The sequence below is a fragment of the Leishmania panamensis genome, assembly GCF_000755165.1.
Source record: "Leishmania panamensis strain MHOM/PA/94/PSC-1 chromosome 32 sequence".
Taxonomy (NCBI): Eukaryota; Euglenozoa; class Kinetoplastea; order Trypanosomatida; family Trypanosomatidae; genus Leishmania; species Leishmania panamensis.
Genome location: NC_025879.1, coordinates 306,797 through 329,092, shown reverse-complemented (window position 1 = coordinate 329,092; position 22,296 = coordinate 306,797). Strand labels below are relative to the sequence as shown.

At 56.2% G+C, this 22,296-nt stretch overlaps 6 protein-coding genes across 6 annotated transcripts, besides 1 other annotated feature; all 6 read right to left on the bottom strand.

Moving 5' to 3' along the window:
* Positions 1-612: 612 nt before the first annotated feature.
* Positions 613-1,014, bottom strand: LPMP_320960 (hypothetical protein; the record flags this gene model as incomplete). The annotated part of the gene is made up of 1 exon (XM_010703481.1): positions 613-1,014. The coding sequence occupies one exon, from the start codon at positions 1,012-1,014 to the stop codon at positions 613-615; it is 402 nt and encodes a 133-aa protein (XP_010701783.1).
* Positions 1,015-4,709: 3,695 nt separating this feature from the next.
* Positions 4,710-5,921, bottom strand: LPMP_320950 (ethanolamine-phosphate cytidylyltransferase, putative; the record flags this gene model as incomplete). Its single annotated transcript, XM_010703480.1, has 1 exon — positions 4,710-5,921. One exon carries the CDS (start codon positions 5,919-5,921, stop codon positions 4,710-4,712), a length of 1,212 nt encoding a protein of 403 aa, XP_010701782.1.
* A 1,342-nt stretch (positions 5,922-7,263) lies between these two features.
* On the bottom strand, positions 7,264-7,803 carry LPMP_320940 (60S ribosomal protein L18a, putative; the record flags this gene model as incomplete). The annotated part of the gene is made up of 1 exon (XM_010703479.1): positions 7,264-7,803. The coding sequence occupies one exon, from the start codon at positions 7,801-7,803 to the stop codon at positions 7,264-7,266; it is 540 nt and encodes a 179-aa protein (XP_010701781.1).
* Positions 7,804-9,594: 1,791 nt separating this feature from the next.
* Positions 9,595-11,097, bottom strand: LPMP_320930 (phenylalanyl-tRNA synthetase alpha chain, putative; the record flags this gene model as incomplete). The annotated part of the gene is made up of 1 exon (XM_010703478.1): positions 9,595-11,097. The coding sequence occupies one exon, from the start codon at positions 11,095-11,097 to the stop codon at positions 9,595-9,597; it is 1,503 nt and encodes a 500-aa protein (XP_010701780.1).
* Positions 11,098-11,724: 627 nt separating this feature from the next.
* Positions 11,725-11,986: a repeat region.
* A 2,130-nt stretch (positions 11,987-14,116) lies between these two features.
* On the bottom strand, positions 14,117-16,126 carry LPMP_320920 (hypothetical protein; the record flags this gene model as incomplete). Its single annotated transcript, XM_010703477.1, has 1 exon — positions 14,117-16,126. The coding sequence occupies one exon, from the start codon at positions 16,124-16,126 to the stop codon at positions 14,117-14,119; it is 2,010 nt and encodes a 669-aa protein (XP_010701779.1).
* Positions 16,127-16,728: 602 nt separating this feature from the next.
* LPMP_320910 (hypothetical protein) lies at positions 16,729-18,984 on the bottom strand (the record flags this gene model as incomplete). Its single annotated transcript, XM_010703476.1, has 1 exon — positions 16,729-18,984. The coding sequence occupies one exon, from the start codon at positions 18,982-18,984 to the stop codon at positions 16,729-16,731; it is 2,256 nt and encodes a 751-aa protein (XP_010701778.1).
* Positions 18,985-22,296: the final 3,312 nt, after the last annotated feature.

The following is a 22,296-nucleotide window of genomic DNA, read 5'->3' as shown; positions in this document are numbered from 1 at the left end:
TGGGATCCGCCGGTCAGTGAAGATTGTGATCTTTTGTTGTCTACTGTGAGACTGGGGGCTAGCAGATGTGCCGTAGGATCAGCACAGAGGCGACTAGCTCAGTGGGGATGAGGGTGCGTACAACCAAGCCGGAAACGAGAGGAGGGAAGGCGGCAGCGAGAAAAACATGAACCGGAGGAGGGGGCTGAGGGAGAGGATGAAGAATGCATCTGCCGGCCCTCTAATGCCGAAGTACTTCGTCGCATGGCAAACAGAAAGAAAAAAGGAAAGGAAAGGGGGGCAGCGGAAGAAGTCCCCCCACACACACACACACATGCACAGAGAGAGAGAGAGAGAGAGCGTGAGCGAGGAAGAGTTTCGCCAAAGCCACATCAGCTCGAAGCATCGCTTCACCTGTGCATGTTGATCCACTGAGTGCGTCCCTCTTCCTTTCCCGTTCCTGAACGCCTCTTCCCTGCATGCATTGGGCTTTTGGAGCACAATGATCGGGGGGTGGCAGCGAGAAAATGAGGGAGGCCCTCCCTTCACTAGAACACCACTGTTTTATAAAAGAGAGGCCCACAGGCCATCATGTCCAACATTGAGGAAACGCCAGTTGAGAAGACCGAGACACTACTCGAGCAAGCACGCGCGCAAGCGCTTGCCTATACCAACTTCACGCGCAGACAACCCAGCAGTTCCGACGCACACCAACTTCTCCAGAGCTGAGACCTTCTCGCGCGTCTTATGCAACTGCGACTGCAGCTCATCGCGCCGCCGTTTGTACGCACGCTGTTCGGTGCAGCGGCTGGCATTGAGGTAGCGTAGAAGCGCATCCTCTGCGCAAGCAGCACGATCTAGCCGCTGCATCTCCTCCAGAGCACACTGTAGAGCCTCCTGTGGTGCGCCGCAGCTCCGCCAGAGAGCTAGGTTGAGCTCTTGGCTCAGAAGAGCTTCAAAAAAAACACCGTCGAGGGTGGTCTGGGAAACCATCGGCTGCGTCACGGACGGCGTGACACTGGGAGAGGACGACATCAACAGAGGCTCCTCCTCCTCCCCCTCCTTCGACTCCGGCCCCCCTCCGCTGGGAAGGCACAGCACAGTTCCCGTCGATGCACCCGTCACCGCTGCACACCGAAGCGTTGCAGGGGGCGCTGCGACCTCAACACGGTCGAGCAGGCCGAAACGGTAGGGGCCGCCGATAGGTCGAACCGTGCCTGAAATCGGTGACGGACTTCCCTCGTGCATGTTGCGCGGGAGTCGCTCCTGCACGGCATTCTCGAAGTCGCAGAACGACTGGTAGTGCCTGCGTTGTGCCTCTTGCGAGCAGGCTATCGCATCCGCCCATGCCTGTGCCGCGGACGGGGTACTCTGTATTTCCTGCAGAACCAAGTCGCGGGCAAAGGCCATCCATCGAACTTCCTGGGAGGCGGATGAAGGCCCACTCAGTGTGCTGTCTCCAAACGGAAGTGCCACCCCGTCAAACATGACGAAAGACGACGGCGAACAACTTAACTCTCAAACACCGCAGGGGATACACCGGCCGGCACACAGACGCGCAAAGCAACGGCGCAGAGGAGAAGCGAGAAAGTGCGATATAGCAGGGGAAGAAACAAAGAGTGAAGACGGGGAAGACGAGACGGCAGCGGAGTACGGAGAGGTCGCTGGTGTTTGTAGGGCTCACGTCACAATGATACGACTTCACACAACACACGGAACAGTACAGTTGCACCCTCTGCACCACAGACGAGTTCGCGAGAGCGGTTCACATGTGCGCGGCTTCCAGCTGAACTCACCATCAAATGCATCAACGTGGCTCGTGCAATGACTTCACGAGAAGACGGCGCTTCAATTCGTTCTTTTTTCTCGGCTCCAGCAGTGCCCCATACACTCCATTGATGCCACGGTGCACTTCAAGCAGGGAGAGGGTGTGGGAGTGGGAGAGAAGGCGCGCATCAAAGTACACACGCATACGAATACATGCAAAGACACACTGCAGACTATGCGTGTGAGGAGAAAGTGGGTGCGAAACTCAAGAGAGTGAAAGACTTCTGCGCCTCCACGAAAGACTCACCCTCCTCCCGCAAGAACCAGCGGGGGTCGCGGCAATGCCGCACACGGTCGTGGAACCAATGAAGCACTAGCCTTTCTTCTCGTGCGTCACATCTTTAAGCTGCGGTCTTCTAAAACCGTTGCTCACACAGGGGCCCTTCTCCCTGATCAGACAGCGGTCGTCTACGTGCTGAAGGTTGCGCTGCGACTCACAAATGGTTCACACCAGCGGCTCGCCGAGGCTTTCCTTCATCATCAGCTCCTTTCATGAAGCGTAGGGTTGCGGCTCCATCACCGGGAAGCCCTGGTCCTTGTAGGCCTTACCCTCCAGGTACCCCACGAAACAGGTCAAACCGAAGACGAAGCTCCTCACATCACGCTTGTTCCTCTGGGCCGCAACGATATTGCTCGCCCAGAACAACTGCAACTTGCTGCAGCCGTCACCGGCATTGCGCAACAGCTGGTCCGCCGATCGCGGTGCTCCGCAAGCAGGAGAGTACTTTGTTTTTGTTTTTGTGCATTACTCCTTGTCCATAGGGGACGCCAGCGCTAGCAGAGTGTCGTCGTCGAGCGTGTTCCTGACGAAACAGTAGATATCGGAATCAGCCAACGTCTCATGTGCTCTACGGTAGCCCACCAACAGACCGGAGAAAGATGGTATCACATGAGACAGGCTGAGGATGCGTGTCACAGCGTTCTCAAAGCCGAGCACATCGCCAGACAGCTACTAGCCGACGCCCTCTCACGACGGGCGAGTGCAGAACTTGCTCGTGATCACACACTGGTTAAAGTAATCGCCGCCCACCGGTTGCATGTGGTCCATCCCCGTTAGCACGTTCGGGTGCGTGTGCCTAGTAAGCGTCGTCATGGGGGGGGGGGGGTAATGCGCTCGACCATACGACTCGGGCAGCACACACTCTGTCCTCGGTGCACTTGCAGAGGCTCGGATCCCCTTCTCCGCAACAGCGTCGTTGTGGCGTACGTTTGCACACGACATCGGTGTGAACGGCTCCGCCTAGTGCTCGCAGCGACGGCGCTGGCACCTCAAAGAGGTAGGCAAACGACGTGTGCTGGTGCTGTAGGTTGGCAAGGTTCAACTTGGTCATCTCGTTCGCCAAGATAAAGCAGCCCTTTTGTCCATCAGCGCTGTCGCCGCCCTCTATCATCACCAGCGAGACAATGCAGATGCGCTGATCGACGAGTTAGTCGATGACCTTTTGTTGGTCTTCGGTGAGGTAGACAAAGACGATGATGCTGTCCACCATCTCCGTCTAGCGGGCACCCTTGCTCAGGCGCAGCGTCACCGTGTACAGGGACTGTTGTTTATTGAAGTCCTTCATCTCCAGCTCACTTCAACGATGCCCTAGATGTCGTACGAGTCGTTCTGCTAGACAGACAGCTCCAGCAAGGGCTGCACGTAGCGGAAGAAGTGACCATGGCAGAGCTGGTTCACTCCAAGGTGCAGGATATGCCAAGCGCCATCTGCCTGCGCTCGTACATGAGGGGGGAAGGGAAGACCCGATTCCCTCAGCGGCGTGGCTGTGAGTATGGTGTGGGCTTCGGGCTGGGAAAAGTGGTAAAGAGCGTGAGAGAGAGAACGGCGCAGAACACACAGAGAGGCGGTGGTGTGTGGATGTGGGTGATTGTAGCGAAGAGTACCCATTTTTGTCTTCCCTGGGCGTTGTATGCCCGGGGGGAGAGGTGGGGAAGAAGACACGGGAAGTGAAGAAGGGAGGAGGGAAGCGGTGGAGAAACGGAAGGGGAATACCGCGAGCGAAACAACAGGAGGAGTGGGCGTAGGACCGATAGTGCCCGGCACGCACACCGCACTCAAAACAGAACAGCGGTAAAAAAAAGCTGAAAATGTCGTTCGCGTTTCTTTCATCTACATCACAGACTGCGAGGATACTATCTCTCGGAAGCACGTGAAAACCTTTTGCCGAGCAACACATGTGCATCCGTGTAGATGCCAACATCTCAAGGCTGAACGAACACCTCGAACCCGTACATCCCCGTAACACGGCCTACAATTCCCCTCGCGGGCGCATGCGAGAGATGCGCCTCTGCCCCTCGAGTGCTTTAGACGTGTTTTACTTGAAATGCAATGCATCCTAAACAGGAATACCCGAGTGGGGTGATTAGATTGATCTTGCATAACGATGCGGAGTGGTAAGAGCGAGTGAAAAAAAAAAGAATGCACCTGTGGTGGTGAAAGTGCATCTGCAGCTTCGCTCCTGTGCAAGACCGACAGCCTCCAGTGTCGCCGCCTCCAACAGCATACGGTTCGGAAAAGGAAGACGAGGCAACGTTATACTGAAAAAAGTGCACAGAGATGGAGATGGGAAGGCAAGAAAGCACCGAGGGAAGCGCCCACAGGGACAACCGTGGCGAGATCATCGCAACACCGCAGCGAAGGGAGCAACTCGCGCGGTTCAGCAAGCTGAAGCGCCAAGAGAGAGAGAGAGAGAGAAAGGAGCAAAGAGGTGAATGATTGGCAATGACCCACACACCAACCCCCTGAAACGAGGAAGGTAGTTTCAGTAGTTGAGAAGGGGGTGCTGGCACAATCGGTTTCTTCTCTTCCTCCCCTCGCACACCCTTCGTCTCCTCCACCGTCTCCCCCTTCGCTCCTTACATTTCTTCTCATTTCTCCGTATCCCTCCACCAGCCCACTTCCGCTAGCTCACCTCCTCCACATTGCGGAACGCGTCCGGCTTGCTCTCCTGACTCTTCTTGTCCTTGGCGCGCTTCTTCGCCTGACGCTTCAGAAAGGCAAGGCGGTTTTCGACGACGCGATCGATAAGGGAGTCCGTCGAGAGGGTGCAGCCCGAGTCGACTTCGTGGTAGATGCCCATCGCCTTGGGTACCTCATACGCCGTACTCCCTCCCGCCCCTGCCTCCACATCCGAGAACCTGCCGCCTACGACCACATCAATGTGGAGCTCATCAATGACCTCTTTACTGACGTCAAACGGCACGCCCATCACCACCTCGTCAACGTAACGGCAAGACAAGACGCCGAGCACACGTTCGTTGAGGTTCATGATTGGGTAGTTCTTGCCTTTCTGCTCATTCACCACCTGATCCTCATACACGCCGACAATGACGTAGTCACCCAGTTCGCGCGCCTTCCGCAAAACGCGGATATGGCCAATGTGAAAGAGATCGAAACTACCGTCCACATACACAATACGGTCACCTGATTTGGGGTTGGAGTTGTTGCTGAACTGCACTATCTTGCGAGAGGTGGTCAGACAGTGCATGGTGGGTTTTTCTTCGAACAGGCAGTTCTCCAGCTGCATCTCGTCCACTGACTTCAGCATGTGGTCCTTTGTGCACAGGAGCATGCGCCCCACCAGGTTCGTTGTTGAGATGCCCTCAGTACGCTTTACCACCTTGAACTTGCCGGCATCGATGATCTCCTGGTAGGAATTGTTGCCATCCAAGTCGACGGAGATGTCGTCGCCGTGTACGACGTAGTCGATCTCGAAACGTTGGACATCTTTGAGCCGTGTGCAGTACGGGTAGTTTTCGACCACGTAGTCGACCCACTTGCACGCCCGCAGCGCTTCATAGCGCTCCTCAGCGTGCATCATTGGCGGCCCTTTAAAGCGCATCACCTCCTCATCGCTGTGGCAGCCGACGAAGAGTTCGGCGCCGAGTCGGCGTGCCTGCCGCAGTGCATTTGCGTGTCCAAAGTGGAGCATATCGAAGCACCCGTCTACCCAGATGCGAATTGTGCCTGGCGCTTTCGGTGGGATCTCTTCGGTGCAGAACAGTGCGTACTCGTCATTGGGCTCGTCAGAGTTCAACCACACTTTGCCTGATGGGACCTCCACAGTAGGCGAGGTGACACACGATGGAGTTGTCGAAGAAGGAGCGGCAGACATGGTAGAGGTGGGGGCGGAATTAGTTAGTCTTGAAGCACGGGAAGTGTACAATGAATTGGTAAGCACCGCCTCGGATTGCGTATGCGCACCAAAGAGCAACGACACAGAAGGTACCCGCAGTAGTGGGTTGCTGCCTTTCGCACTGTACGAGGGTGCTAAGCAAATAGGGCAGCGACTACGTGCACTGGCCAGCAAAGGGTATCGAAGGAACGACACTGCTGCGTTTTTACCGCACCAGGTGCGTGAGAAAAAAAAAGGGGGGGTATATGTGAAAGAGACAACGAAAAATCACCACTCACACGTCACTTTTTTGGAGGGCGTGCGGCGGGTGAGGGGGTGGGGGGTGAGCGACGGGTATAGCAAACGAGCACGAAATACAGAAGTATGACGACCACAAAGATGCCTATATCTTTATTGTGTAACGACTCACTTCTTTCTTTGTTTCATGTAGGAGAGGTGCTATGCGTGTGGCAGGTATATACACACATACACAGTACACATCTGTGGGTGTGCGTGTGTGTGGACGGGTGGTAGTGTATACGGCAATAAAGAGCGGTGAAAAGTGGGGGAAAATGATCAGGAAAAGCACATGTACATGCCAACGAGCCAAGCACGTATGGGTGTGAGCGTGTACACATACATGCGCCTGACCCTCCGTCCATGCTCTCTTCTCCCCTGCCTGTCCGCTCACGCTTTGCACTCCTTTTGGCTGAGTCCAAGCACCGAGAACAGGAAACGGTACTTCATAGCAGTGACGGCGCATGCTCTGCACACCCTGCAGTCCGCAACCGGCAGTTGACAGAGAAGAATCCGCCGCATGGGATACTTTCAGTACCGTCAGACACTCTCTTCCCCTGTGCCGCCGCAGAGAAGCGGTCCATCCTCGATGGGTATGCGACTTGTAGCGATTGGGCCCATCAAGAGGGGTAGAAGCGGAGGATACAGGAGCCATAAGAGCCACGGGCGGGTATGTACTACAGAGCCCGGTATTGGCTACTCCTTGCTGCTCAGCCTCTGAGTGGACTTTTATGTCGTTGTTTTGCGGACGTACAAGTTCGAAAAAGGAAACGAGGCGGAAAAAAAAAATGAATAAATTAGATGGAAACGGAGGGCACAACAGACACCAGTGCGCAACAGAGAGAGGGAGGGGCGGGGAGAGAAGGCTGCACACACGCACCAGCACACAAGCGCAGGCTGCACACACGCACCAGCACACAAGCGCAGGCTGCACACACGCACCAGCACACAAGCGCAGGCTCGCATCCGCACACCTCCCCACACAGACGCCCTGTACACACACTTATGCCGACGTCAGCAACGCAGAAGAACCCTAACGCATTCCTTACGCCACCACAGCGCGCTTCGTGTTCTTCTTGACGAATATGGCGCGGTCCTTGCGGGCTGCCTTACTGCGGCGCTGCAGGAGCGGGAAGGACAGGTTCGGGGCGTGGTACTGGGCAATGCTCAGGTGCTTCACCTCGTGGTCCGGGATACTCTTCACGCACAGCACCTCAATGTTGTGGTAACGAGCACGGTGGCGGGAGGCCAGATCGTGGTAGGCCTGGCTCACGGCACCAGTTTTGGAGACGTCGCGGAACTCCTTGACCATGCGCGTGTAGCCGCAGCGCTGGCTGTAGTAGGCGATGTCGACCAGATAGTTGCGCGCCACCAGCTTCGCGTCCTTCACGACCTTGCAGGAAAGCACATCACCGTGGGTGGCCTTGACCTTGTTCTTGATCTTCATCATGCGCCAGAAGCGACTCTTGGCAACGACGAAGTTCGGGGCGAACACCTCAAACTTGTACACAGTCGGCTCGGGGTTCTTCTCGGAGGGGGACTCGCGGCCGACCACCTGGTAGTGGCGGAGGTGTGGCTTTACCATTTTTGCGTGGAGGCGCGACGGCTGTTCCTCACTTCTAAAAAAAAAATTATGAAATCGTGGCAACCGTGGACGGAGAATGGAAGAGAGGCACACATGCAGAGACGTGTGGAGGGAGAGAGAGGGGGGGAAAGGGGGAATAGTTGAGAAACAGTGCAACGGGGGCGGATAAGGAGAGAAGGAAAGGAAAGGAAAGGCGGCACACACATACGTGAAACCTCTGCTCCGCGAGTGGGGCCGGCCTATGCGAAACAAGCAGCACCTATGCCACGAGAACACATCACTACGCCGGTGAATGGAGATGAGCGGGGGAGGAGGGAAAAGGCTCCCTAGAAGAGAAGAACTGCACGGCACGATGCGAGCCTCACCTATCGCATGCTACGCAGCTGTGCTCCACTGAATACACAGTGCTCGTGGTCTTTCTGGGTTTCTTACCATGCTTCCCCCCATCTCCCCCACCCCAGCACACACACACACATACCCCACCTCCACCTTCCTGGTGACTGCCTCACTACACTACACGGAACAAGCGCACCATACGTCTCTCATCAGTCTTGTCACCTTGACTTCGCTTTTACCCTCTTCTGCTTTGATTTTTCCTATGGAGCACACCGAGAGATCTTCCAACCTGTTAAGTAGAACAATCTCCCTCTTTAAAAAGGTGCGTACGCCACCCCGCCCCCAAGTGAGGTGGGGACACGATGCCAAACGCCTGACGCACGCAGCGGACACTCACAAGGAAAAGGACGCAGACGACAAAGCCGAGCTGCCGCATACCCTCACAGACGCCAAAATCATCGCAACGACGTGTGACGCACATCACCCTACCAGTTAGTGTGGGAGTAGGCATGCATGTCAGCATTTGTCAGCAGAGGCGTGTCTGTGGAAGAAGCTGTTGGCATGGGAACATCACCCTGCGCAGCGCAACCACAGCCACGACGGCAACGATGTTAGAAAGACGAGACCAAAAAAAAATAGCCTAAGCTACGACCTGATTGCACTCGCACTCCGACCCACCCACCCACCCCCCTGCATTCACGGTTCCACCCCGCTCCCTTTTTTGTCTTGCGTCCTCAAGCCCACTCCATCTCAGACTCTCACAAGGCAAGAGGGACTTGGGGAAGAGTAAACTGCAGAAGCAAGCAAGCAAGAGAACGAGGGGCACAGACGACAGCCACGCACATCACTCATACGCGAAGTCTCATCCGTTTTGTCTCTCTCTCTCTTGGGAGGAGGGGGACTCTGCGCGACGGCAGCACAAAAGTCATCGCGCCTTCACAACATGAAGAGCAACCACAAGAACACACGCACACGCACACACACGTGCGCGAAGAAACGGGTGACCAAAGAGTACAACACAACCAACGAGCAGCCGGGAAAGAAAAAGTTCGGCAACTGGGCACATCACTAGGATCCTTACGTACGTACGCACAAGCGAGCGTCTCGTTCTCCGGTGAGGGATGGGACAACCGCACTTTCAGGCGCGATGGTGGTGTGCATGAGAGTGTGCACACCACCAGCATCGCACACTTACACGAAAACGTAATAATTGGTGCTTTGCTGCATAAACCCATGACTGCTCGCCTGCTTGACTATCCAGGGACGTGGCAACAGAGAAGAAGAGAAGACGTTCAGCGCCAAAGAACACCACAAGCAAAGGACATGGTGTGCGCAGAGATTTTCCCAAAGGACAACCAAAGAGAGGCCACCCCACCCTCTGAACCGCAGATGAGTCTCCAGCAAAGGGCAAGACGACTTACCCCATTTCGCCCTCTCCAACATGTGCGCTCACGTCTAATAGCGGGCAATTGCGGCGCGCTTGATGGAGCGAATATCAACACGATGGCCAAAGAGCTCATGAATGTTGTTGATACCGTACTTGATCATCGTCGGTCGCTCTAGCGAAAGCCCCCAAGCCATCACTGCCACGTCGTCTTCGAAGCCCATTGGGCGCAGCAGCTCTGGTCGGAAGAGGCCGCTGTTGCCCACCTCGATCCACTTGTTCAGGCCGGTGTGGAAGCCAAAGATCTCCATTGAGGGCTCCGTGTACGGGTTGAAGGCGGGCTTGAAGCGTAGCTGAGAAACGCCAATGCGACGGAAGAAGGAGTCGAAAGTGTGCATCATTTTGGCAAGAGAGATGTCGCGATCAATCACGCACCCCTCAACTTGGTGGAACTCGCACAAGTGGGTGCGGTCCATCTCCTCGTTGCGGAATACGCGGTCAATGCTATAGTACCGCCCAGGAGTAAAGTGCAGCTTGCCATCTGGACCACGCTTCGCACATTTGGCGAGATTTTTTAGCACGAAGGCTGAGGAGCCGGTGGTGTGGGTACGCAGCACGTTGCGGCTTGCCTCCTCAAGCTTCCACGGCGTACGGAAGCTCTCCTCGTGCTGCGCCTTGACGCGCTCCACGTACTCCAAGTCGCTCACATTTGAGGTCTCTGGCTTTGACAGGAAGAAGGTGTCCTGCAGATCCCGCGCCGGATGCTGCTGGGGAATAAAGAGCGAGTCAAAGTTCCAGAACGACACCTCTGCCCAATGCTGCGTGCTCATCTCCTGGAACCCAAGCTCCATGAGAATCTCGCGGAACTCCTGGCGCACCTTCAAGAGCGGATGCAGTGCACCGCCACCCACCTCCGCACCCTGTGCAGAGAAGTTGTACTCCTTGAACTGACGCTCTTTCCACGAGCCGTCGGCGAGCATCTCGCGCGTCAGGTCCCCCACTGCCTTCGCAGCACGTTCCACAGCGTATGACGGCCCCTTTGTATACACAAAGACCTTCTTCGCCTCCATCGCCGCGAGCTTACGCTTCTTGAGCGTCTCCATCGCCTTGGCATCAATTTGGTTCGCGGCGGCGGCAGTCTCCTTTAGCAACTCCCGAACAGTGTCAACGACATTTTCGCTGCCCGGCACGCGCTCCAGAAAGACCTTCCCCGCCTCCTTTGTCGTCTTGAACATCTTCGACTTGATGCCGTTGGCCAGCGCCACCCCCGTTGCCTCCTTGCCGAGTTTGCTCGCTACGTCCTCCTGACTCATCTTGTCATCCTTGAGCAGACTCCAGACTCGGTACTCGGGGCTACCGCTCTCCATAATCTGCAGAGCCTCGCTGGAGAGCTTTAGGACCATCCTCTGCTCCATTTCCGAGTGGATGTAGTTGTCCGCCTCCAGCGACTTACCGGCACCCACGACGTCCTGGTGGTCGGCCCCAATCGACTCTGCTACATCTGTCGAGAACACTCGCTCGGTACTCGACAGCGCCTTGAGGATGGTCGCCTCAATTGATACCTGCTCCGTCATTTCAGTAGACAAAAGCCACTGTGGAAGGCAAAAACAAAAAGTGAAGCAGACTACTTGAATGAATGGCAGGGTATATTAGTGGCACCACTGAGGCGTATATGGTTGGGCACGAGCCAGCGCAGGTGCACGAAAGGGTACGCTTCGTTGCTCTTGTGTACTTGTGGGTGAAGCGCGTGCAGGCAAGGGAACAGAACAAGAGAGAGGGACACGAGGTGGCACAACGACAAAAATGAAAACCGCACTGCCCAAAGATAGAAGGGTAGTTGGGTAGCAACGACAACACGGAGGATTCTCGGCGACCCCACCATCCACGCTGTTAGCGGGTGTGCACGTATTCAGCTTTTCGCTGCTGGTCAACAGGAGCAGTTTGGGTGCAACTGCACGGCTCTGCACATCCTTTGCCGCCACAGTATACACAACGGTTAATACATGCTGCCTACAGTACCACAGGTGATCCCCACTGAAAGAGCTACACAGCGTCCAGTAACCAAGTGGCATCTCCTCATGAAGGCGATCCTCTATCACGTGCTCGTGTTATGTGCTGTAACACAAACTTCCTCTCTTCGCCACGTCCACACGCATGCTCCGTTAACATAAGCGAGTAAAACAACAAACTAGCAGAAGAAATTTTTCCAGTGTGCCCATTCACGGCCGCGCAACATGAGCCAAACGCCACTCCTCCTCCAGCCCGCCACAGGCAGCTCGCGCCGTGTGCCGCAGCGCTAGACACGCGCCACAGCCATGCGCTGACCCCAGTCATCCGAGCACGGCCGCAGACTCGAGCTGCACCCACCCACCCTCGCCCCGCAGACCGCCTCAGAGACCCCTTCCACCGTGCCGGCCGCCACCAGGCGCAGGCTCCCCACGCCAGTAGAGAGCGAGGGCCGGGACTGAAGCTGCTTGGCTTCCCTGTGCCGTGGGGCCCTAGACCCAGGCACCACGCACTGAGGAGTTGCCTGCTATCAGGGCGTGCGCTTCTGTTTCATAGAAAAACAGTGGTTGAGTTAGAGGTAACGCCGCGAAAGAAACGTTCAGCGCGATTTGCGCTGGCATTGACACAGGGGGGGGACTGCCGTAGGCTTGCCCGAAGCGCAATTCCCGTAGTAGGGAAGGTGCCGTTTCCTCTCCGAGGAGGTGCACTTCAACGTAGAGCAGCTCACTCAGCCGTTCGCTACCAGCAAAAGCACCTTCATTGCTGCACAGCAGCTGTAAGGGAGAAAACTGACGCGCCACCGCGGACTTCCGCCCTGGAATAGCCGTCCACTGAATAGTAGTCCCGAGACTGCAAAGGCGAGCACGATTGGGAGTGAAGGCCGGTACGACGGAATTCACTGTAAAGAATGACGCGCTCCGTGCTGAGGGGCGCGATTGACAACGACAGGAAATAGAGCAAAAAAGCGACATGCAGTCCGATGAAGAGGGAAAAGGGAAGCAACGAGGGAGGCACACAGAAGGAGAGAGCGAGCGACCGCGCGATTGACTTGGACAGAGCACCAAGAGAAGAGCGGAAAAGAAAAGCGCGCTGCAGCCTCAAGGGCGGTAACAGCAGTGAGGAATCGACGAAACGATGTGAGAACAAAAAAAAGTAGTCACACCCGCACACTGACCCACGCGCGCACCCCGATCGCCCAGACGTCGGGTAAGCAAACAGAAAAAGCGCCGGTACTGAAAGACGTGTCTGAGCAGCTGCGCTGAGCCTGTCATAGTGAATTTTCGTCTCTCTCGCGCGCGCTACGAACGCAAACACAAGACAGAGCGGCAACAGGGAGGTGAATTGGCTCTAAGTGGATGCCAAAGAATGCCGAACTCACCGGCGATTAGTAGAGAAAGAGCGAACGCTTCATTCGCTGGGCGTATGTGGTGGGTCCCTATGAAGGCGGGGTGAACTCGCGGCACAGAGAGGGGAGCGAAGTAGAAGCATAGACGAGGGCAAAAATGGTGCTGTCGAATGTAAGTACTTTACGACCTTGGCGAACAAGAGATCAAGAGACGGGAAAGGAGAATGCGCATGGGAGCGATCGCGCTATGGGATTCGCACGTATGCCGACGTGTCTAGCTAGAGTGTGGTCGCCCTCATTAGAGAGCCCATTCAATAAGAAAGGTCAAAAAGGAGGATGGACAACGTCAGCGAGAGAGGACGCCTTCCATGTCTTCTACCCTTCGTGTTTCACTTGGGCGCCTGGACACTTGGGGTGCCCTGCGCATGGCTGTGTACTGAGGGGGGAGGGGGCTACTTGAGGCGGACAACGTGTTGGAGAAACGGGATACAGGGTCGATTGAGCTGCTGTAGAGAGCCATACAAGGACAGAGAGACATGGACAACAGTGTCCCGAAGCAGTTTTGGAGCAGCGCCAATCTGGATAGTGGCAGCACAGAGGCGCCTACACACACCGTGTGTTTCCGGATGAGGAAAATCGACATTGACGGTATAAAGTTAAGCTCGAGGGAAAGCAAAAAGGGGGGAGAAGAGACAAGACGACAAGATCTAACGCGTCTTTCCCACGCCAAAGAGAGGGGCCCACATGGACCATTTAGGCCAGTAAGGACTGCGACGTTGTTCAGTCCACACGAAGAAAGAGCATATGTCGACAGCATGGAAGAGTCATGCATACTGTCGTCCCGCGGTTGATTCGGTGAAATATGACCTTTGGATACATGTCCTCACCCCCCCCCTCCATTTTCACGAGTCTCAGCAGACCGGGCTCAACAGCTGCCACCTGAACGGCGCACATGGCACCCTACGGGGCTGGAGAGGAGGATGCATGCAGACACCTACAGACTTGTTAGCAACTGCAAAGATAACATGCGCCCGCTAGGATGTTTCTTCACTGCTTCTCGTCATTTTGTTTTCGCGGCACCAGTGCCGTGCTTCTGGCATGGACCTCTTCGGAGGCAGCTGCACCTCCGCTGCGCTGGCATGAAACACCGCTGGAACAGCAACGACAAAATCGCAGCTTGATGTAACGCGTGTCAGCCGTTGCAGAGTAGACTCAGACAAAAACCACAAGCGCGCGCACCTTTATATAACACTCGGTTTTTCGTTTCCGATGGATGGCTCTTTCTTTGTTCGTCGTACACGCCGCAACTGAGGGAGGACCACCGCATCAAATTCGTCATTGTAGTAGTGCGCCGTGATGAAGGAAGCGGTTCGGGTCAGTGCTGCCTTCGCGTCAGTGTCTGTTGCGGCCCGTTGACGCTTCTGCGCAGACGCCGCAGCTACCGAGCAGCCGGCTAGGCTATTCTCTGCCGTCCAGACCGCTCCACCAGTGGAGACGCATCCTTTGCTAATTTCTCCGAATCGTGAGCCCTCTATTCCACAAGGCTCCTTTGCCACGTCCATCTCCGCCCCCTGCGTCGAGGCGGTACCGCTGTTAGGGCTGGCGCAAATGTGGCTGCCACCGAGTTCATCGAGCGCGGCTGTGTGTCGCAGCCAAGGTGGCAGCATTGCCCGCTTCAGCAGCTTCTGGTGGCTTTCCTGCTGCCTCGCTGCGTCAATCTCTCGCTGGGAAATAAGACGCACGTGCACCGACGCGGCGTGACGGTGGCGGGAGCGAAACTGGTCGGCTAGCGATGCGCAGCTCCGAAGCCGATCTTGATACTCGCGCTCGGTGAGTATTTCCTGCACATCCACTACACTCGCCGCGTCGCTCACAGAGGCAAAGCGCGCGCTATAGAGCGACAAGAATGCAGCAGCTTGCTGAAACAAAAACGGGTCGCGGGCCAGCGTGCAATCGAGCAGGAGCCTCAGAAGTGGCACAGCTGAAGCAGCGGAAGCACCTGTGCTCGCAGCGGTGTTGTGCACTGCTGTCTTGTGCGTCTCGGCAGTCAATAACGAAGACACCGGTGCGGCACTCGGCGTCTGTGACTGTTCACGTGCAACGAAGCGCTTCCACATCTGCCTCACCGGTGGCAACAGCGTGACCAGAGTCTCCTTCTCCTTCACACGTGCCTGTAACTTTGTCTGGATGAAGTGAAGGCAGAGGCTCAGGATGTCCTTGCCGCACCGCGGACAGCGAGTGAGGGTTTCGCAAAACTCCTCGACAAGGAAGTAGCAAGAACAGCCGAGACAGGGGACACCACGAATCGCGTTTCGGCGCCGCATTGCCTCTGAGATATCGACGTAATCGTCGATGCCCCTGCCGGACGGCCCGACGCCGCCGCTGGTCGCCTGTGCTTCCTCTGCGTGGGGTGGGGGGCCGGAGGCAAAGAAGGCGTAAGCATTGCTTGTATCAAATTTCTGGTACGCCGCCAGCTGCGCCTGTTTCACAGACTCCACGTACCGACATGGCGGCACATCGGTCACGCACGCAGACAGCAGCAGACGCGTCACATGGGCGTACACAAGGGGCAACATTTGCTTGTAGTTCAGGTAGTATCGAGTCTCCTTGGAGCCCCCCTCTCCGTCGCCAGTGCGTCGGTCGCGTTGCACCGCATCCTCATCCTCCAATGCGTCGGGCGCAGCTCCAACAAACGACCCTTCCGACTCCAGCTGCCGCGCAGTGCACCGCATTCCCGCGGGAATGCCCTCCAGACCAAACCGCACCCGATCCTCGGTGATCCCCAAGTAGTTCACCAGCTCCTGCACCGTTACGCCGTCCGCCCCAAAGACGAGGCACATCGTGTCCACCACCAAGATCGTCAGGGGGTGATGAGTGGTCATCCGGAAGTAGAGCTGGGCGATAGCAGTGGCACGGAGCGCGCCGGCACCAGGCGTGGATGGATCCCACGCCTGCTCCAGCGAGCCAGCCACATCCATACTCGTGTACTCTCTAAATGTGAGTAGGGGGGACGCATGCTGACGGAGGTGTAGCTCGTGTCCTCGGAGGAGCGTCAAAAAGCAAACAGAAAGGGAGGAGGGTCCTAATACGAGAGTACACACGTGCACGAACCAAAACGCATAGGCACCTACGTCGAGAGTCGTCACGAACGCGTGCGCCGAGATCGGTGGGCAAAACAGGGAGATCAGCACAGTACCTGCACGTGCGCAGGTAGCATGCTTATTACGGGCTGGAGAAATTACTGAGCTCATGCACACCGAGAGGCAGGGGGGCGGTCACGTATGCGCGCTCGTGAAGGTGTAGCTGGGAAACACGGCATGCACACAGGGGCCGATGACGCGTCTTGCGCAGTTGAGTTGACTGAGGAGAGCTTCAAAGGCGCCGAAGCGACAGGGAAAGGCCTGGCGGCTCGAACGCCTTTCGCACGTGCTCTCGCTCGCATTCGCCGCGCAGAGTCGACGCAGCATCCGTGGTAATGGGCCGTCCGAGGCTATACGCGGCGATCCCTTTTGCAGTGTACATCCCCTCCCCCGCCCCCGCCTGCCCGCATAGGTTGACCTGACAGCAGTTCCTTTATTGTCCCTCACGCGGCCCCAGACCCAAGAGTACAAGCACAAAAAAACAAGTACACCCTTTGACGACAGCATCAGCGACAGCGACTCAAGCGGCCGGCGCAGGTACAGGCTCATCACACGCAGCGCACGCCAAGCACCCATCCTCGATAGGCAGGATGTGCATGTCCTTCGCACCCACTCTTCACCTCTTCGCTGCGCACGTGTCATACCTCTTGCGGCGCCGAGGCCAACCTCACGCAACCAGGCGCGACTAACCTACAAAACTACACACAGAACCTCTACCTCTTTGCAGCCCTCGTCTTTGCCTTCGTCGTCTTTGGTGATGCCTCAGGTGCGGACGACTCCGCCTCGCCTCTGTTCGCCCCCTCTGGAAGAGGCTCAGGTTTCTGCGGCGGGGGCGGCACCGGCGCCTCTGCAAAATCTTGAGGCGCTGCCTCGCTTTCCTGTGGTGGCTCAGCCGCCTGCTGTTGCTGCTGCTGATGCGGTGGTGGCGTCTCCTGTTGACCGCCGCACTGCACAGCATCCCCGTCGTCGTCCTCGTCTCCTTTGTCCACGCCGTCGCGCAAGGGCCGCGGACCTGGTGGGAAGCGTGAGAAGGTCACTCGGAGAAAGCGACCGCGCACCTCCTTGGCGTGTACCGCGATGAGAGCGTCTACAGCCGTCTCCGTATCCTTATAGGCGACAATGACTCCTGTAGGACCTCGACGGTAGAACGAGTCTGGCTCAAACCCGACCTCCTTCATGATCCCCTTCAGCTCGTCATCCTGGATGGCCTCCGTGAGGTTGGTGATGTATAGGTTCTTGTCTGGGCGCACACGGCCTCGCACGTTCACTGGCGCTCGCGGCGGCGTGCGGTGGTGATAACCAGTGGTGAAAACCGCAGCCTGAGCTGTCGGATCAGTCGCCGACTTCGTTTCCAACTCCGCCTCCCGCGCTTGGTACCCGCTGAAGCGCTTCAGCCGCAGCACACCACCGCGAAACGGGCAGTGCTGCAGGTATTGAATCGCCGTCAAGGTATCGCCAGGGTGTTGGAACTGCGCCACCACGTTCGTGCGCTCGCGAAACTGCCGTTTCAACGAGTTCACGTTGCCGAAAACCTCTAATAGCACCCATAGGTCGTACAAAGGAACCGACTCGTTCACACCGCTGACCAAGACGATGCAGGGGCTCACCTGCGATCCCGGAGGGCGCACGACGCCGATACCGCCACCTCGCGCCGGCGGTGCCCCTGAGGAGTCGTACGGGCTGAAGCCGGTGGCAGCGCCGGACCCCGGACCGCTCCCACGACCCACGATACCACCCCGAATGGTGCCCCGGCCACCTCGCCCTATCGCCCCAGGTGCCATTCCACGAGTAGCCTCACCCTCGCCACCCTGTCGCACTGCAGAGCCTCCGTCGTGCGCATAGCCTGAACCGGCACCATAGCCGTCTCGGCCGCCACTGTTAGGATCGGTTGTGGACTGCCCAGACTGCGGATGCTGCGACTGCGGCGCGGCATTTGACGGGGTGGAGCCGCTATAACATCGGGCACTATCGCCGCCGCCCCAGCCCGCGCCAGGCGCGTCGGGTTGAGCGGGGGCGTGCGATGTCACACCGTACGGATTCGCATGCCCCGAGGGCGGCGAGTTGGTGGAGCTTTGCGTCGGATAGCCGTAGGCGCTGTTGCTGTTGCCGTACAAGTGCGGTTGGTGCAACGGCTGAGGCGGTTGCGCGGGGTCGAATTGGTCCCACATCGGCTCAAAGTACAGCTTGATGTAGCAGCAGTTGGGATAGATTGCGTTGTTGTGAAATTCGTCCATGGCCTGTTGCGCCGCCGCTGCGTCCGCGAACTCCACCGTGCCGGTGGTAGTTGGGCCGTACGGGCCACACGACACACTCACGGGCGGAGCAATCATGCTGAACATCTGCATGAGTACGTCGCGGGTAATCGGGTAGCGACAGTCCTCCACAAGCACACGTAGACGCCGAGAAGGCTGAGGAGGCGTTGGCATGATTGCGTGGCCACTGCCGCCGCCTCTGTGGCTGGAGTTTGTAATGTAATTGCCCGTGCTTTGCGGTTGCGACTGCAAGGGCATCTGCTGTGGTTGTTGTGGGTAGAGCTGCTGTGGCTGCAGGTGCTGCTGTGGCGGACGACTGAGCTCGTGTTGGGGATACTGCTGCGGTGCCATGTTGCTGTAGATGGGCTGTTGCTGCTGGGCACCATCACCAGAACCATACCCGTAGCCACCTATCTGTTGCTGCTGCAGATGTTGCGGTGATTGGGGCATCGCCTGCTGCTGTTGAGTCAGGTGATGCTGCGGCTGCAGTGGTGGCCCCTGCACCGGAGCGTCCACGCGCACCGAGGTGCCAATGACGTTCACAGAGCGTCGATTCAACAGTGCCTGGGCCTCCTGCTTCGTGCGCATTGTCACAGTGGCCTGAGATGCATTCACATGCATCTCAATGTGGACGGCGGTGCCATACATGAGTAAGGCCCGGTGGATATCCGACTCGATGCACCCCATCGGGAGGTTGCTGAGGACCACAGTGGACATGGTGAACAGCTACGCTGACTGGGTGAGGGGGGCACACCGAATAAAAACAACACAAAAAAGAGGTGGAGAATTAGGAACCAAGGAAATGCTAGCTAGATATGGAGAAGCGGCGAACCAAAAAAGAGGTGCAGTGGCTAGACAGCGACAGTTACAAGAACAGATCACTAGCGAAGGAGGCAGAAAGAGAGACAGCGACAGACATCCACAAAGTCGGCGAAGGAGACGCCACCTCGAGTGAGCTGAAGGAGGTAGCAGGCAAAGAGCTCAAACAATTCACGCAAATGCACGACAGACAACACACATGGACAGAACAATGATGAAAGGTCACCTGTGGAGAACAACGAGGAGATGAAAAAAGGGAAAAAAGGTGAGAAGAGCCAACAAGACAGTCAATACGTGATGTCACCCTGTCCTGCAAGCGCTCCAACCTGCTGAGTAGCCACTTCCACGCACACGCTCGCCTCCTTTTGGTGCGGTAGCTTGTCCGTACTTTTCACGTTCCTTGTATTCGAGCGAGATCAGTTTTCCTCTCTGCGTGCCACTTTTTGCTTCCTGCGGCCTGGTAAAGGGGAGAAAGTAACAGCCTTGCAAGCGCACTTTTTAAGTGAAATGAACTGCACGGGTGGTTTTGGGCAGCCACCCGCTTCCCTGTTTTGTTGTTTACTTGACTTTGCTCCAGCGTCCTTCGTCTTCCTTCCTTCCTCTCAGCACAGAATTAATTAACAAAGCCCAGAAAAAAAAAGACGGCGAGAAAATGGGAGACAGCACCTGCCCGAGGGGGATGGGTGGCAGTGCACTCGAGGGAGGCAATAAAATCCACCGTAAACTCGTCGTCTGTTGTCGATGTGCTTTTTTTTCCTCGTGTTTGCGGCGTTGGCTTCCTAACTCGATGCACACAGGCGCGGAGACACCAGTGAAGTCGACGACGGAGAAGGAGAGAAGCAGAACGTACACGCGCAGAAGAGTCAAAGACGTTTTCAAGGCCGAGAGAAAGAGAGACAATGTGGGAGTGGGAGAGGGTGGGAGGGAGTGGAGTTCGATGATGCATCAAGCCGTCGCGGCTGTTCATCTGATTTGTTTTTTTTTGCCTTTTTTCGTCTCCTACGTGCTCATGCCCGCCATTGGCCTTCGCCCACTGTCTCCTCCTCTTGGTGTGTTTCTCAGTTAAAGCGAGGTAGTTTGCTGTTGTCCACGTCATGCAATCGCGTATGTACGCACCGGTGGTGCACAAAAAATCAGCTTTTTGATCCTTCTCTGCGAGCCTGTGCAGAAGCGCAGGTATTTACTTCTCATGTTTTAATTCCCAACGAACTTTGCTTCTGTTTTTTTTTGGGGGGTGACGTGCTGTTGTTTGCCCCACGCCTTTGAGTGCGGCTGTGCGTCTCTTGACGAGTACTGAATCGTGGGTTTCGAGGAGGTCACCAAGGCTCCTCCTGCACGCAAGCACGCCCGTACACAAAAATGGGTGAGACCGAGTCGCCCTTTCGTGAGTAGAGGCACCTTTACTTTCCATGTTTCTGGTGAACAAGGCATACAGCTACACACATAAATGCAGCGGCAAATGCACAGACGTGCATGGGTGTGTAGGCCCTTGTGTACACAGTGTCAGACCAGATCCTCCTTTTCCTTTTTTTTCCAATTCTCATCCCGATGCGTCGCCAGTCGTACTTGCTAGGACATTGTTTTGCCTTCTCTGTTTCCTGAACATTTCGCAGCTGTTGGGGGGTAGTACTGGTAGAACATAGTAGCTCATCTAGTTTGCTGACATCTCCCATTAGACGCTGACGAGTTGCAGCACTGCAACAGTCCATGTAGCACTGTCGATAACCCCACGCTTTCCACGACAACCCCTTCAGTAGGTGCTCGGATAGCTGCGCAAAGCTCCATTTCAAGAAAACTCCTAGAGCAGCCCAGTCCACCTCCACCTGCCTCCTCAGTCCAGCGATTGGGGTTCTTGAGGCTGTGGTGATGGCGAAAACACACCAAACGACATAGACTTGTGAAACGTACATGCGCAGCTGAGCCACGTGCGGAGAGGTGGGTAAGAAACACCAGAAAAGACAGCACGACGGACACCACCCTCCCAGCCCATAGCCCTTCTACCACGGGGTGTTGTTTATTTGCATCGTTTCTTTAGCATTGGGTGAAAGCTTCTCTTTTTTTTTCCGGAGGTGGTCAGGTAAAGAGATCAGTAGGTGGAGAGGGCAGCAGCGCAGCAGCGCGGCATGTTGTTTTGCATTTCTTAGCTGAACCAGGTCGCTCACCAGATCACATGAATATGCAAAGATGTGTGTGGGTGTGGGTGCGTGCTCACCCCTCAAGTCGAACAGAGAGACCGCCACGCACAACGCACCTATATGTGCAGTAATGAGCAGTGCACTCCTTGGTTACTTCATGTCTCAGTCCACGAAAAGCAACTGTGGTGCGTGAGAGTTACACGAAAAACAGCGGAGAGAGAGAGGAGAAAGTGATTGAGTGGGGGGAGGGGAGGGGGGCACTGGAGTTTGTGGGTGTTAAACACAGAGTCAATGAAACGGAGCCGAGGAAGAGAAGAGGGCCAGAAGGACAGGTAGCCGTGCACCTCCTTGCAAACCTCACATTGCCGTCAGAGAAACACACATCAATACCCGTGTACCAGTAAAAACGAAGTAAGAGAAAAGACTAGCACACAACAGAAAAGAGCAGAATGGACACACGCACACGCACATAAGGCGCAAGAGGGCGCGGTGCAATCAAGAGCGTCCCTCACACACCGTACCCCTCGCTTGCTTCGTAAAAGAGTATGACATCAAGGATCACGAAATGGTTGAGCAGAGAAAAAAAAAAAGAGGGTTGCATCCCCGGAAAAGAAAACGAAGAAATAACGTGTGGGGAGATGGGTGGCACGAGACGCACATGGCGTTGTCCCTTCCAGCTCATTCCCCCTCCCCGATAGCACTCGCTTTCCCTCGTTCTCGAAAGTGAGGTAATGCACAAGGGAGTCATCTCACAGTTTAAGGTCGAAAAGCACTGCTACACAGTAAGGTGATCCGCATGGTGATGCAGTAGGCCCACGCAGAAGAAGAACAACAACAAAAAGACGAAGACGCACGTGTGCCGCGTGTAAGTTCACCTCTTTTTTTCTTTTTTTCGTTTAAGCCTTTGCTTGGAATACCCAAGCGTTAACAAATGGGTCGACGAAAGATAGCTGAGGCAAGGCGTGCGACACAGCGCAAGGTTATAAGAAATTCGATATTAGCAGTAAAACAGATCGCGTAAAGGGAGATGGGTTTGTGTGGGGGCCGCCCCACATTTGATGCTTCCTTAGCTGCA